At 40.8% G+C, this 14746-nt stretch overlaps 1 protein-coding gene across 4 annotated transcripts in view; it reads left to right on the top strand.

Moving 5' to 3' along the window:
* Positions 1–14746, top strand: part of nrg2a (neuregulin 2a) — an 80175-nt gene that overhangs the window by 21602 nt on the left and 43827 nt on the right. For all 4 annotated transcript variants that reach the window (XM_075487688.1, XM_075487687.1, XM_075487686.1 and 1 more), the window contains exons 2-3: positions 7992–8157; positions 10248–10366. In XM_075487688.1, coding sequence (XP_075343803.1) covers positions 7992–8157; positions 10248–10366 — 285 coding nt within the window. The remainder of the gene's footprint in view (positions 1–7991; positions 8158–10247; positions 10367–14746) is intronic.

The raw sequence follows: 14746 nt of genomic DNA, 5'->3' as shown, positions 1-14746 counted from the left end.
GGGATATTTTTCAATAAATGGGATTTATTTGATTTAAAGTTGCTTTTTTAACGTTTGCAGTTGATATTTTTTGCTTTACATACATGCAAAAGCTGATGTGAAAATAACCTCTGGTCCTCATTTCAACTCTGATTGTGATCTATAAACATCTCCCCGAAATATGCTGGATGCAAAGTGTTTGACCGATGTTTCCTTCTGTTCTTTGGAGTCGCTGTTCATCATCGGACGGGGTTTCCAAACACATTAAGAGCAGCGCCTTGGAATTTGCTTATTCTGGTTTATTTCTGCTCTTCCTTCCTAAAATTACACAAGTATAGATAAACCATGTTGGCTTGTTGTCGTATCCTGGCAGGCTCCATATCTCTGGAGACTTATATTCTTTTAAAAATACGATCACGGGCGTCATGATTTGAAATTTAAAAACCATTTCTTTTGTAAATTTGTGGGATTATTCTATCACAAACCTGGTTAAACAGGTTGAATAGGGTTAAAAATAGGCTAAGCTTGTTGTGTCCACACTACAACAGACACGGCATCAGGTCTATTTAGGGCCAAACATTACAAAACAGGCCGTAATTATAAGACGGAAACATACAACTTCTTCGTGTCTCATTTGATTGTTTTTTAAATGTTTCCAGATTTGTGATACTCATAAGTGACCTCATTTAGTTTAAGGATAGTTTCCAGAATGAGTACAGATGTGTCAGAATAGTATTATAGCCTCTTAGACTCTTTAGAAATATAAAATAACTTACTTTTTTTGTTGCAGTAGACCTGAAATGTGGTGAAAAGTGCCCAATTAGCTCTGTGCTATCATGTATATTACATTCACAACAGTGTGGATGTGTAACGCTCAACTTTAGACAGTTTTCCCTTCACATTTCCGAACACTTTTTTATGTTTTATGATGTTATTTCATAACTTTATGGACGATAGGATGTTATACAATAAGCTGTTTGCACGCATGTGTACACGTGTCTGTCTGAATGAGGTGTGTCAAATGATAATTATACGTAAACATGAGCAGAGACTATCAGTCAACCATCGAGGATCCCAGGAGAACCAGACGAGCTCGTCCCTGCGTCCCTCACATTTCCTGAAAATCTCACGGTTCCTTTTCACTAGAAGCAATTACACCTCCAGGGTTGATATAGGGCACGCTGCTTTCCACACAGCTCCACGATCATTTCCTTTCACGTCTTCTTGTTTTGCTCATTCAGAGCTGCGTGCATCGTGGCCGTAAGCTGATATTCTTTAGAGAAAGGTGCGTGACTCCTGGGACGGGCCCAGGGTTAGAGAGAGAGACAAGCTGTGCACAACTTTATTGTAGCGGTAGTAGTTGCACTGTAATTAAATATCTCCGTGCAGTCTGTTTGACCTACATAAAAACGCTCTTGCTTAATAATGGTATAATTCATAAACTCGCCCCTCCCTCTTATTTTATGTCAAGACAAAACATGACAAGTTCCTTTTCTGCACGGGTGGGTTTGCGTGCGCCGTGAATGTGCTGATAATTGGTTCAGCTAGCAGTTTGTGTCTTCTGATCTCACACTTAAACCTACCGCCGCACCTTTAACATTAAAACAGATCTGCTGGAGTCACACAGCAGCAAAATGACCAGTAGTCAGATGAGACATCTCACAGCTGCTCTTACAGGAAGAAAAATCACCGTTTCACAAGGTGTGCTGCTTACAGAAAAGCTGGCTGGAAAGCCATCTTACACACTTTTAATCTATAGGGTTTCTGCACATACCTACACATTTACTGATAGAAATTTGTGCTGAGCTCATAAATAATGAGGGTTTTAAAACTTAAAAGCACAAATTGGAACAGACAAACTAATCTATCTTAATGTTCAGGTGGAAATTACAGGTTTAAACTGTATGCATGTTGCGCTTTTTCATCTTAGTCTATGTTACAGGCTACACATTCAGCGTCTTACCCAGGGAAACTCCAACATGTGGTATGGGGAATCTTCCAATTGGTGGACAACTGCTCTTCCTCTTGAGCTACAGCTGCCCTGACAGTTTGTGTAACATATATGATGTATCATCATCATATAATGACATAAAACATGGTTTATCAGGATTTCCTGATCCCATCATTCAAAATTTTCCATGAATTTTTGTTATTGTACTGAATCTGTTAAACTTGCTCTACAGGAACAGGTTTAACAGATATCCTTAATACAAACCTTCAGTAGTTCAGGTTGGGAGAGTAGCAGCTGTGAGTACAGTTTGGGAAAATGAGGAATCAAGGGCCCGGCCTCTGTGCAAACCAAAGCTATGTGGAGCTTTAATACTGCAGTTGTTCTTCTCAGTGGAATCTCAGTCCTCTTCCCAAACTACAATCTCATGTGGTGTTCATTCATGGAGGGCAAAGCCACCGAGAATTAGCCACCTCTGGTAGTGGTGCGTCCAACTGTATCTGATTGTTAATAAGGCAACAATCGTGTTTTTGGATCATGTGTTTCAGCCCTAACTGTCACACTTTTCTAACCCAAAGCAATAACTATCTAAATAATGTTATCGCCCCAACCGTGAAGCAAGAAGCATTGATTAAGCAGATTAATGGACCCTAAGTGAGATGCATGTTTCATGCAGCTTTTTGACTGAATTCTGTGGCTTATTTAAGGAAAGACGTGAGAATAATTTAAAGTCCAGTGTATTTCCCTCCTTCTGCTTCTATGGGCGGGACTTTATAGAGCGTAGTGATCGTTGCATGAAAGGGTTTGAATATACGACCTATATGATGGATTCGATCGGAGGACTTATTGTGTTAGAAACCTTTTCATGTAACAGATCTATTCTGGTAATTATATGCAGAGTCAGCAGCTCAGTCGTGCAAATGGTTCCCATAATTACAAACCTCTCGTTTTGTTTTTTTCCTTCCCTGGAAGTGCCGGCGTTGCACATGTTACACATGAAAGCAGCCGCTTTCCTGCAAGATTCACACGATCACAATCTAGATTGTGTTTATGGTCACCCCACATCAGATGAAACAGCATCGTACGCCGGCAGTCACGGAAGAGTTTCAGTCCGCGGAGACGTCTTCAATGAAGGAGAAGAAGAAATGATAGTTTATTTACTGTTTACTGGCTTTACTGTTCTCATTCATTGGCTTTTGCAGGAGTTTTCCAACAGTGTAACTTTTCCCCAAAAGTCTCAAATGGCAACATTGGAATTTGCCTCTAATACATTGATAAATGTGAACTTTTAGACTTTCGGAAGAACATCATCGTACTCTGGGAAGTTGGAAGAATGACTTACCTAAAAGGCTAACGGGCTAATCAACTGATTTCTGCAGTGTGAATGAGTCTTTTAAGTTTTAATCTAATTAATCACATGATTTCCCTGATTAATCGCGATTAATCGCGTTTGTACGCAAAATCCAAAAGTGAATTCAAAAGTAGTGCATAGCTTTTAGCATTTAGTTTTATTTTAAATGTGCTGCCATATGAATGAAAGTGCCATAACATTTGTTGTGCAAACACACTTTTAACATCAGCATCTTTCTGTAGTTTTTATGTAGAAGCCTCGCTCCACTGTCTGTTTCCTTGAATGACTTGCTGCTATCAGTTGTGTGTTTTGCCTTTAAGTGATATTTTAGACTGGAACTACTACGCTGAGAAGACAATTCTACTTGGCAGTGTTTACAGATGACTTTGGTTCTGTCGACTCCGCCGTCTGGAAGAACTTTAAAATGAAAATGGCCGAGTAAAAGTTCCGTACCCTTCTCCATGTTTGGTGGATCCGCCAATTACTTTCTTTTCCGGTTCCACAGCAGACAGCAACAGACTTTTACAAAATAAAAGCCTGTGAGCAACAGACTTTTACAATAATAAAATAAATAATAAAACCTGCGCTAATGTGTGATAAAATATTTGTCTGCGTTAAAATAATTAATGAGTTAACGCGATAATAAGGAGTTAACTCGCCCAGCCCTACTTTTAAGGCATACTAACTTTATATTAACTTACATTAATACGTTTAATACATTAACTTGCGTTATTGGACCAGTTTTGTCACAACAATGCTTTAAGAGCGCATTCCAGAACACTAATTTACAAGTAATGTGCAGTTTTTCTTAAAAATTCAAGTGAAATGTTACATTTAAATATCACTAAAGCACAGTCCACCTCCACTTCCATCTGACCCTTTAGTTCCATTACATTCAGTTGACCCGCCGGCATCATTCTACAACACACAGGATATCCATTGTGTCGTTTTTCAACGTGCAGCGTTGTCCGATTGTTTTCAGCAGAAATCCCTATGTCTGAAATCGTGTAGCCACAACCAAATGTTTGTTGCTGGTAAGTGTTAGCTAAACGATGCCTAAACTTAACCATAAAATGTTCAGATGTTAGACATCCCTACTCTCAGCCAAGGGCTTAAACTCTGCTGTCCTGCCTGAAAAACAGTAACACACAACCACTTCTCCAACCTCAGAAGAGCAAGACTTTATCAACTGAACAGGAAACGTATCTGTGGATCAGTCCCGCCCTGCACATTGTGTTAGAATGGGAGCTCATGGCATTCTCATAAAATGTCAGGACATGTTGAATTGGCAGCAAAAAAATATACTGGATTGGATTATTTTGTGCCTGCTTTGAAATCTTATTGCAAAAAAAAAACAGATTAACATCAAGTGCCGAGATGGATCGTTTGCAATAGTCCTGGAAATGAGACTTAATAAAACCAAAAGTGCACTTCTAAGCTCTCGTTTCTGTGAGATTGTACCAATAAAATATCACTTTGGATAAGTGTCGATGAAAGAAAATGAAAAGTGGTTCTCTGGATTCCAAGAATGTCCAAGGTGATTATTGGTTTTAGTAAGATGCCGTTGAAATGATTTTTTGGACCCTTTGAACAGATGTTTTGTTACAGTAAGTAGTATATGGTGTCTGAAGAGCATTCCCACATGAGAAAACCTATTTCTCTTGCTGCCTCACTATGCAAGTTTGTCTTTTGAAAACGTGCAGCGAGGTGACATAACACCCCAGTAATCAGGGAAACTTTGTCTAGAAGAAACACAAAGGCATGCCTCAGATTCCTTCTCTAAGCTCCTGGAAATGAAGGAGAAAATGTTAACTCAATAATAAGGGCAATGCATTGTTAATTCATCAAGTGACTTTGTGTTTTTGAACAGCCTTGTGGGCTGAGATCTCCAACTGTTACCCAAGGCATGAGCTGTTGACATGCCAGGCTTCTATTCTCAAATTGGGTTTTTATAGTCCATGTCTGCAGCTGCCCCTGCGCTTCAAAAAGAGAGAATCGGGCTGTTGTTGAGGCGAGGGGTTTATCATTACCGCTGGACACTTTTTCCACTGGGGTAATGGAAAATGAGTGAACCATTTGTCTGCAAGAAATCATTGTATTTACAAGTCAACTCTTTATTTTCTTGTTGGAAGTTGTTAATTTCAATCAGTTAAATCAACACGCAGCTTTAACTTGTGCAACACAGTCAAAAGACCACGGTTCATTACTCAATATGGACGTGAAGACTAATCTTTCCATGGTTTATGTTACCGTAAAAGATCTCTAAGCTGCAGACTTCATTAGGACTGCGTGTTGTGTAGATGGAGCAGACCTCCTCGCACATCTGGCTCGCTGGGCTGATGAAAAGCGCAGTGCTGTGTTTCTGTAACTTCTCCAGTCAAGGACAAAAGCTTGTTTAATTTGCTTGGCAAGGACAGTCTTGTGTCTAAACATTTTTCTATATGGTCGGTGCAGCCTCATTCCTGCAGCCCTCTGACTATGACTGACAAGGCTTTCCTCGGGCAGTGTGCATGGACTTAGTCCGGCAGAGTTTAGTGTGTGTGGAAATCATTGTGCAGGAGTTGGGATCATGAGCTCACGCAGGCTTTAGGAAGTTCTCCTTTGCATGTTTGTAAGTCAGTAGAGAAGGGGTGGACGGTGTAGTTTTTATTAGATTGAAATGGATGCTAATGTCTGAGGAAGTTGCTTATCAAACATGACACATGTGCACATGCACTTCCAAACCTCTGTGTTAGCACTTACAGTGAAACTAATACAGAGTCAGTAATTGGCCAATCGCGGGGCGTAATGTGAAAATTAGAGGAGCCGGTAGGCTAAACCACAGCACGCCGTGTGCTGTTTAATATCAAGTCCCACCAAGAACATGCAGAATGTGTTTAACGTTTCACATCTGGAGCATCGGGAGTCTCTTACTGTTTGGTCTCGCTGCAGGCAATCAATAAACCCACGTCACTTGCAGATATGATGTCAAATGGCAATATGTAGTATATGTTCAGCCTTTTTAACATTTCTGCCTAAATAAATGTGAGTTTTATCCTCCTAAACTCTTTTCGGAAAACAGGAGTCCTGAAGTAAAAGCTGAGGCATTTGTCGCGCAGATATGAAAGCTCGTCAAAATCACTGAGTGTCACCTTGAAGCGGAACATTTCGCCATCTTTTCCCTTTATTTTCCCAATGCCACAAATATAATCAGCCCCATTTTCCAACAGGATGCTGTCCACAGATAAAAGTTCCCCATCTGAAGAGAAGCAGGGTAATTTTAGCATCACGTTGAACAACCTTTCCTTTGTTCTGGGAGCTATTTTGAATCTGACATTTCGTTATCTGGGATTCTAAAGGAATCGCTGTGTACTTTTAAACAGCTCGGATGAGATATTTTGGAACGTAAACCGCCTCCCGTGTTTAAAAAAAACCTATAATTGGTGAGATCCAATGCGGTCAGATTCAAGCTGCTCTAGATTCAGGTGACATCAAAACCAACTCAAATCGAACAAAAGCGTTGCATAAGTGGGCAAAAATATGAGTAAATGTCCTGCTGTGAGTGATCAGACTGCAGGAAACTTTGTCAGATACAGAACAAACTCCCAAACTTGGCTCGTTAATACCCACTAAGTCGGCCAGGCCTACAAAGTGGACTGTTGTGTCCATGTGAATATTTATCTGTGATGATAAGAATAAGAAATAGCCACAGAGTTTCACCCCGAATCTATCCCAACCGGCTGCTTAAACCCATAAACAGTTGGAAAACTGCAGCATCATTCGGGTTTTTCTCTCCACGCAGACTTTACCAGGTCAGTGAAGTAGGACAGTCCCTCAAAAAAAAAGAGGACAACGGGATCATTTTGGTGTTCAGTTGAAGCCATTACTGATGTGTGCTTCATTTGGCTTGTCATGCTTTGTTTTTCTTAATTCAGCTGTCATCCTTTGGAAGTGATGCACAGCAAACAGCTGTCATTTGTAGGACAGCTCAGTTCAGCATGTGCATGAAATTGTGAATGTTACACATGGAGAGAAAGAGTGTGTTGGGGGGGGGGGTATTTTAGCCAGCCCCTGGCTGACCGCTGCTCACCCCTTCTCACTTTCTCCACCCTGCATGAGTCTTCTCCTTAACATGTGTGCAGCTGTCAGCTGGCAAGTGTTTGTGTGTGTTTGTGTGTGTTTGTGTGTGTTTGTGTGTGTTTGGAACCCGGATCGTTTCTAGATTTCAGTTGAAACGCTTCTTTTTCTTTTTGTCACAACCTAAAGAAATGCCAGAAAATACTGACCCTGATGTTGGTAACAGAACAGATAGTCATATATTCTTCTTTTTATTCCCGTGTTCACAACAAGGTGGTTGCCATGGCGTCCTAATTGGCTCTTGTTGTTTACAGATTACCTCTAATTGCGCAGGAGTTTTATGGTTGCAGATTTTCTTCATCAGCTGGGGGATGTTTACTAAATATTGCTTCAGGTGTTTTTATGGCAGCAAAGCCTGAGCGAACATGAGCCTGTTTATTAGTCTGAGGCGAAGTTGATGATGTCTCTGGTGGCCACATCTGGAGGTCACATGAGAGAACTGTTGACTCAGTCCATTGAGATGGTTATTGGCTCATCCGCTGTCTTTCTGTTCCTCTTTGTTTTCTCCTAAAGGACACAATTATGCACAAAGTAAAAAAAAAACAACAACATCGAGTTTCTGTCGAGGCACTGACTTTTTCCCTCTTTCTCTTCCAGCTGCGGCTCCAAAGTTAAAACCGATCAAGAATCCAATAATAGTGGACGAAGGAAGCAAGCTCACGGTGAAGTGTGAGGCCACGGGAAACCCTCTGCCTACCTACAGATGGTTCAAAGATGGCAATGAGCTGAAAAAGAGCAAAAAAGTCAAAATAAGGAACAGTCAGTGAGTATAAAGCACCCTGAAACAAACTTCTGTGCATTCCTTCGTTCCTCCTTTGGCATGTTGTGTTATGATTCAGCGATTGTGATAGTTTATTCTCCCTCCTTGTGTTTATGTAACTGTATAGCTCATGCTGATTAAATGTTACATTCTACACAATATTTCATTTGCACCAACTTTCGGCTGAGCATGACTTCCTGTGAGTAGGGGTTTTATCTGATGGAGTCCAACAGGTGGCTGATGTGCACCGGGGCTTCGGTTCGGATCGTTAGAGCAGAAACGACCACGAAACAAACAAGAATGTCAGAAACTTTCAATAAGAGAGCAACTTTAGGAGAACACAGTAAAACAGAATAAACCTGTCTGGGAAATGTGTTTTTCTGCTGCTGCTGCTGTCGTGTTTTAGTTTCTGTTGTTCGGTTCAGTTCTGTTTTTCACTCAAGGGCAAATGTTTCAGGTGACGCACGGTTCTCCATGCAGGCTTATTCTCTTCCACCTGTGGTGCTGTTGCACAACATTTCCGCAAGTTGTGCTCAAAGACTTCAGCAACTGAAACGCAAGACTAAAAACCAGGCAGAGCAAAGATCGCAGTAGCTGGCTGTGTTCAAAACCGCATACTACATACTACATACTACATACTACATACTGCATACTGCATACTACATACTACATACTACATACTTACATACTGCATACTCATCAATCAGACAGTATGCAGAGCGTTTACCCACAATGCATTTTGCTCATGCACGAGACGAAATCAGCCGGCCTGAAGCTGATTTCGCTTAAGCTCTAAACTCTGTAAACTTTAGCAACATTTGAAACATTTTCAGGCGAGAAAGTAGTCGTTTAGATCCCCAACGTGTTGAAAACCTGACAAAATACCAGCTATTTACAATCTTGTTCCCACGAATTCGGCGCTACTAAAGCTAGCCGCAGTGAGCAACCCACTTCCGTTTATTTTCACAAAAATAAAATACCCGTTGCCTTTTGCCATAGGGAAAGCCATTAAGATACAATTGGTGCATTTGTTTTGAAAACAGGAAGTGAACCTACCCTCGTTGTAGCTAGCTTGAAACTGCCGTTTTGACAGGAATTTGACATATATTTTTACATTTTATTACTTTATTTTATTATTATATTTTTTGTTTTTATGGCACCAAATAGACTAGGCCAAATTCCTTGTGATGTAAAAATGACCTGGCAATAAAACCTTTTCTGATTTTGATTCTGATTCTGAAATGACAATCGGCGAGGTCACGTTACGTTGCATCTTGGGTAGTTTGAGTATGAGTAGTAACCACATGATGCATACCCAACATTTCGGCGAATCTAGTATGCATCCGGGAACTTGTCGCTGACTCAAACTGGCATACTAACTCAAAAAGTTAGTATGAGTAATATGAGTAGTAGGAGTAGTAGGAGAAGTATGCGGTTTGGAACAGAGCCTCTGTCTCCAGCTTTTGTTCCTGCTACACCAAAACTTTGCCCCTTCAAATGAAAAATTAAGATTCGCACAAACCAAAAAAAAATCTCCTGGCTTTTCTTGTACACTCTGCATTTAAGCATCTATCCATAACCCCGCCTGTAACCCAGTGACTTTGTGTTCAGATGATAGAGTTAAAGCTGACGCTGTGCAAAAGTGCTATCCGGGCTAGATCCAAATTAGCATCGAGGCTCGCTGATAATGCTGAAGCCAGCACTTAATGATGAGCTGGAAACTAACATTTACAAAACTGGGGCAACTGGCTCAAAGCAGTAACTGAAAGAAAAGAAAGAAAGGAATCCTGTGATTACCCCTCGTTGCCACAGTGGCTGCTGGAGAGCTCATCTGTTTGAGAAGCTTAAGTAGGCGGTTTAATAGTTAAGAAACTCTTATAGGTGGAGATATAAAATGATGTGTCAGGTGACTCTTAATCCTCGCTCTTTACCTTCTTAGCTGTCCCTGATGGTGCACCACCAGCAGAGCAGAGTAGCTGCTCGCCCTGTTTTCCACCTCTTTCTCCCCCATGTTTCCACTTGTTGCGTTTCCATGCTATTTCCTCCCTGCCCTGATTCCCCTGACTCAGCTGTGTGAGTGTTGTCACCCACAGGAAATCCTCCAGAGTCCAGATCAGCAAAGCGAAACTGGAGGATTCTGGGAATTACACATGTGTGGTGGAGAACTCGCTGGGGAAGGACAACTCCACCGGCACCGTCAACGTCCAAAGCAGTGAGTATCGACTCCTAAGCAACGAATGAAGTGTCACAGACGGATTGTTGTTCTCACGACTGTTCTCCTGCCAATTGAGAGATCTAAAGGAGGCATCAAAAACAGACATGCAGCAAACTAACACGCATGAAGAACAACTGTCCACATGTGGGCCCGGCCCATTAATCACAGGATCGCTGCGTTTCACTTGGCAGGGAATAGATTTTAAAGTTTGTGATTCATCAAAGTTTCGCTGCAATGGGAAGTACACTGGAAAAAATCAAAGTCTTACCAAGTATATTTGTCTCATTTCTAGTTAAAATATCTCATTACACTTAATATAAGACACAATTGCCTAACAAGTACTATTTCAGCCAGATATAGGGACTTGTTTGAAGACAATACATCTTGAATATCTTGTTAAATGAAAAAGTCTTGAAAACATCTTGTTTTGAGTCATATTTCACATGAAACAAGCTTTTTTTTTCATTTGAAGAGGTTTTTAAGCTAATTTCAAGATCACTTTTATCTCAAAAGTCCTAAATATCACATCTTATTTCGAGAAATCTTGACAAGATTTTTCACTAGTTCCATTGGCAGATTTTTTTGCTTATTTCAAGCAAAAACGTCTTGTATTTGCTGTTTTCTTACTTATTTTTGGAGGGGCATTTTTTTCCAGTGTACCGCAAAATGACTTTAATCATCACTCAGCAAAAGCAGAGTTGAAGGTTGAAATACGAAGCGCAGCCCAACAGAGTATTGCAGTTACAGAAAAAGTATCCTCAGAGGGTGTGACAGAATCCAACAGGTTTCTGTGTGCGCGTCGCAGAGTTCTGCAAAGCGCTGGAGAAACAGATGAAAGAGTTTGGATGAACAGCTGCTTCCATTTGGTGAGGTGGTGAGTTTGAGTTTGTTCCGAGCTGTTCGGCTGGTGAGTTTAGAGTTGATAAAACCTTTTTCTTAAAGGCCTATTTCTGTATGGATCCACTGGAAAAAATGCCCCTCCAAAAATAAGTAAGAAAAACAACAAATACGAGATGTTTTTGCTTGAAATAAGCAAAATAATCTGCCAGTGGAACTAGTGAAAATCGGCTTGTCAAGATTTCTTGAAATAAGATGTGATATTTAGGACTTTTGAGATAAAAGTGATCTTGAAATTAGCTTAAAAACCTCTTCAAATGTCAAAAAAAGCTTGTTTCATATGAAATCCGACTCAAAACAATTTGTTTTCAAGACTTTTTCATTTAACAAGATTTCCAGATGTATCGTCTTCAAACAAGTCCCTACATCTGGCTGAAATAGTACTTGTTAGGCAGTTGTGTCTTATATTAAGTGTAATGAGATATTTTGACTAGAAATGAGACAAATATACTTGGTAAGACTTTGATTTTTTCCAGTGTCCAAGTTGTCCAGAGAAGATGCTCTGCATGCTTCTGTTTAGTTGTTGCTGGTGACTAACTTCATGCCAATAACAGAGGAGATGGTCTCGTTTTGACCTCTGACCTTGGCAGCAGGGGCCTTTTTGTAGACGTCCCACACAGGCAGAGATGTAGCTGCTAAGGCTAAGGGAGGGTCGGCAGTTTCACTCGGCGTCCTCGTATTCACATTCAGGCACAATAATCACTCCCCGTTCTTTCTTTACATTTGTCAAGGCCACCTTTTGGAGCCATTGTTTACTGTTAGCAGACTTAAGCTGGGCTGTATTATTAGAGTTGCAGTTCTTTCAGATAAAGAAAGGGGCCATTGTGTTTTTAAACACGGGGATTCTCTGGGGTTCTAGCGTGCAAGTTTGATATCCAGCAAACAGTTTAGTAAAAAAAGAAGCCATCCATCTTGCATTTGAAAAGGGCCTCACATTGCCTCTGACACTTAGAAAGCTTCAGTTGAGCTTTACTGTCAGATCGTGTGACTCTTACCATACGCCTGTTGTGACGCTTGGTGTTATTCCAGTGAGATGCAATATTTAAAGGGATGGTGAACCACGTTGCAGAGGCATACTGTGCTAACATTTATGAAAAATTAATTTAATCGCTGCGTAAGAGTTATGTTTAACGGCAATTAAGTGAAACAGGTCATATGATGCTTTACACCCCGCAAAGATTGGGGGGGATCCCTGGTGGCGGCACCTGTTTCCCTGAATATTTAACGAAAGCTTATGGACACGTGACCGGTGGATCATGAAACTATATACACTGGAAAAAATGCCCCTCCAAAAATAAGTAAAAAAACAACAAATAAAAGACGTTTTTGCTTGAAATAAGCAAAAAATCTGCCAATGGAACTAGTGAAAATCGGCTTGAAAAGATTTCTTGAAATAAGATGTGATATGTAGGACTTTTGAGATAAAAGTGATCTTGAAATTAGCTTAAAAACCTCTTCAAATGTCAAAAAAAGCTTGTGTCATATGACATGTGACTCAAAACAATTTGTTTTCAAGACTTTTTCATTTAACAAGATATTCCAGATGTATTGTCTTCAAACAAGTCCCTATATCTGGCTGAAATAGTACTTGTTAGGCAGTTGTGTCTTATATTAAGTGTAATGAGATATTTTGACTAGAAATGAGACAAATATACTTGGTAAGACTTTGATTTTTTTCCAGGGTATGATGATCTCAGCAGGCCAAAGTGCCGGTAATGCAGAGATATCAGAGAAAATATAACATTACAAAGCAGTGAACGAGTGGGCTGATTCACACAGGAGCCTTAATGGATAAAACATGATGGAGCGATGTTAGGCTCCAGTGTTTTTACGTTGTGTTTAATCCTTACATCTGCTTCCAAATATGGAGCGTCTTCCATAAAGCTCACGTTAAAGGGATAGTTCACCTTTTGACATAAAGCTGTATGACAGCCTCGTTTTGGTGTTGACAAAAGTAGTCCGGCTAGTTTGCTTGGGTTTAAAAAATAAAGCGTTTTGCTTCTCAAAACAATATGCGTTCAAAAGAGTAATACATTTGCATCACAAAATCGTTCTCCAGGAAAAAGTCGGACCTCACAATTCCTTGGCCCTATTTTCTCTCCCTTCGTATCACTGCGCGCTGCCGCCTGCCGACAGCCGCGCCTGTTACGGTATTTGCTGCTCGGAAGCAGGGGACTGCTCGGTCTGCACTTCAGTCTGCACGGTCTACACAGCAGGCAGTGATACGAAGGGAGAGAAAATAGGGCCAAGCGATTGTGAGGTCTGACTTTTTCTGGAGAACAATTTTGTGATGCAAATGTATTACTCTTTTGAACGCATATTGTTTGCAATTCAATTCATTTTCATTTATATAGCGCCAAATACAACAAATGTCATCTAAATGCACTTAAATAATAAAGTCCAATTCAAGCCAATTGCAATTCAATTCATTGTAATCATAATTATTTATAAAATAATCCAATTCATTCATATAGAGCCAATTCAAAAACAATTTCCTAGCTAAGGAAACCAACAGATTGCACCGAAACTTGTCTTCAGTCCAATCTCCCGTCCTTAGCGTGCCTGAGGAGACTGTGGAGAAGAACGACTCCCTTTTTGAGAAGCAAAACGCTTTATTTTTTAAACCCCAGCCAACTACTTTTGTCAACGCCAAAACGAGGCTGGAACTCGGCTCACAGGACGCAGCAGGGGGTAAGAAAATGTTCATAAATGATATTGCTAATATGTGATGTCATACAGCTTCATGTCAAAAGAGGCGAACTATCCCTTTAAAGTACATTGAATCTCATTCAGTACTCGTCTAAATGTATCCTTGCGTGTTCTTTGTGCGGCCGTCTGTCAGCGCTGACATTTCCTTAAAGAAACGCTCCTGGATACTCCAACAATGGCATCAGTGTATTTCTTTCATGTGCCGTGATCACTAGATGTCTGTTGGTGTGTGTTTTTGTTTTGTGTACACGTAAAGATGTGTTTGTTCGCCGTTCAAAAAAAAGTCCCATTGTGTTCCAACAACACGCCTACTTCTGTCATGCTCCAGGGGAGAAGGCAAGACGGGGCGAATCAGGGGTGATGTGTCTATAGGCGCAGAGAGTGCTTCACAGATGTGTCATTTAAGGGAAGTGGCAGCTAAAAGTGGATGTTGCTGTGTTACCGTGTGCTGGTTAAAGGCTTGAATCAGGAGTGATGAAGGAATGTGATCAGAGTGGGTTTTCTCCGTCTGTCACACACACATTTCACTTGAAAACATCTGTTTAAGCAGATCGCAGTACCTGCTTGATTTGGATGCAGGAGTACATGGAACTAATTTAAACCAAGAGCTGCTTTGCATCATAAGGTCACGGGAGAAACGGCTGTCGTGTGAAAGGGCTGCAGTGGAGTACGCTTGCCTGCTGCAGTGTGTTGCCAAAGCAGCATGTAGCCGCAGTATTATCTGTGTATGTGTGTTCCTTCTAGGGAGGGAGAGCGAGGGGAGGGGTGCAG

Source organism: Odontesthes bonariensis, chromosome 16 (genome assembly GCF_027942865.1).
Source record: "Odontesthes bonariensis isolate fOdoBon6 chromosome 16, fOdoBon6.hap1, whole genome shotgun sequence".
Classification (NCBI taxonomy): Eukaryota; Metazoa; Chordata; class Actinopteri; order Atheriniformes; family Atherinopsidae; genus Odontesthes; species Odontesthes bonariensis.
This window is presented reverse-complemented; position numbering and strand designations above follow the sequence as displayed.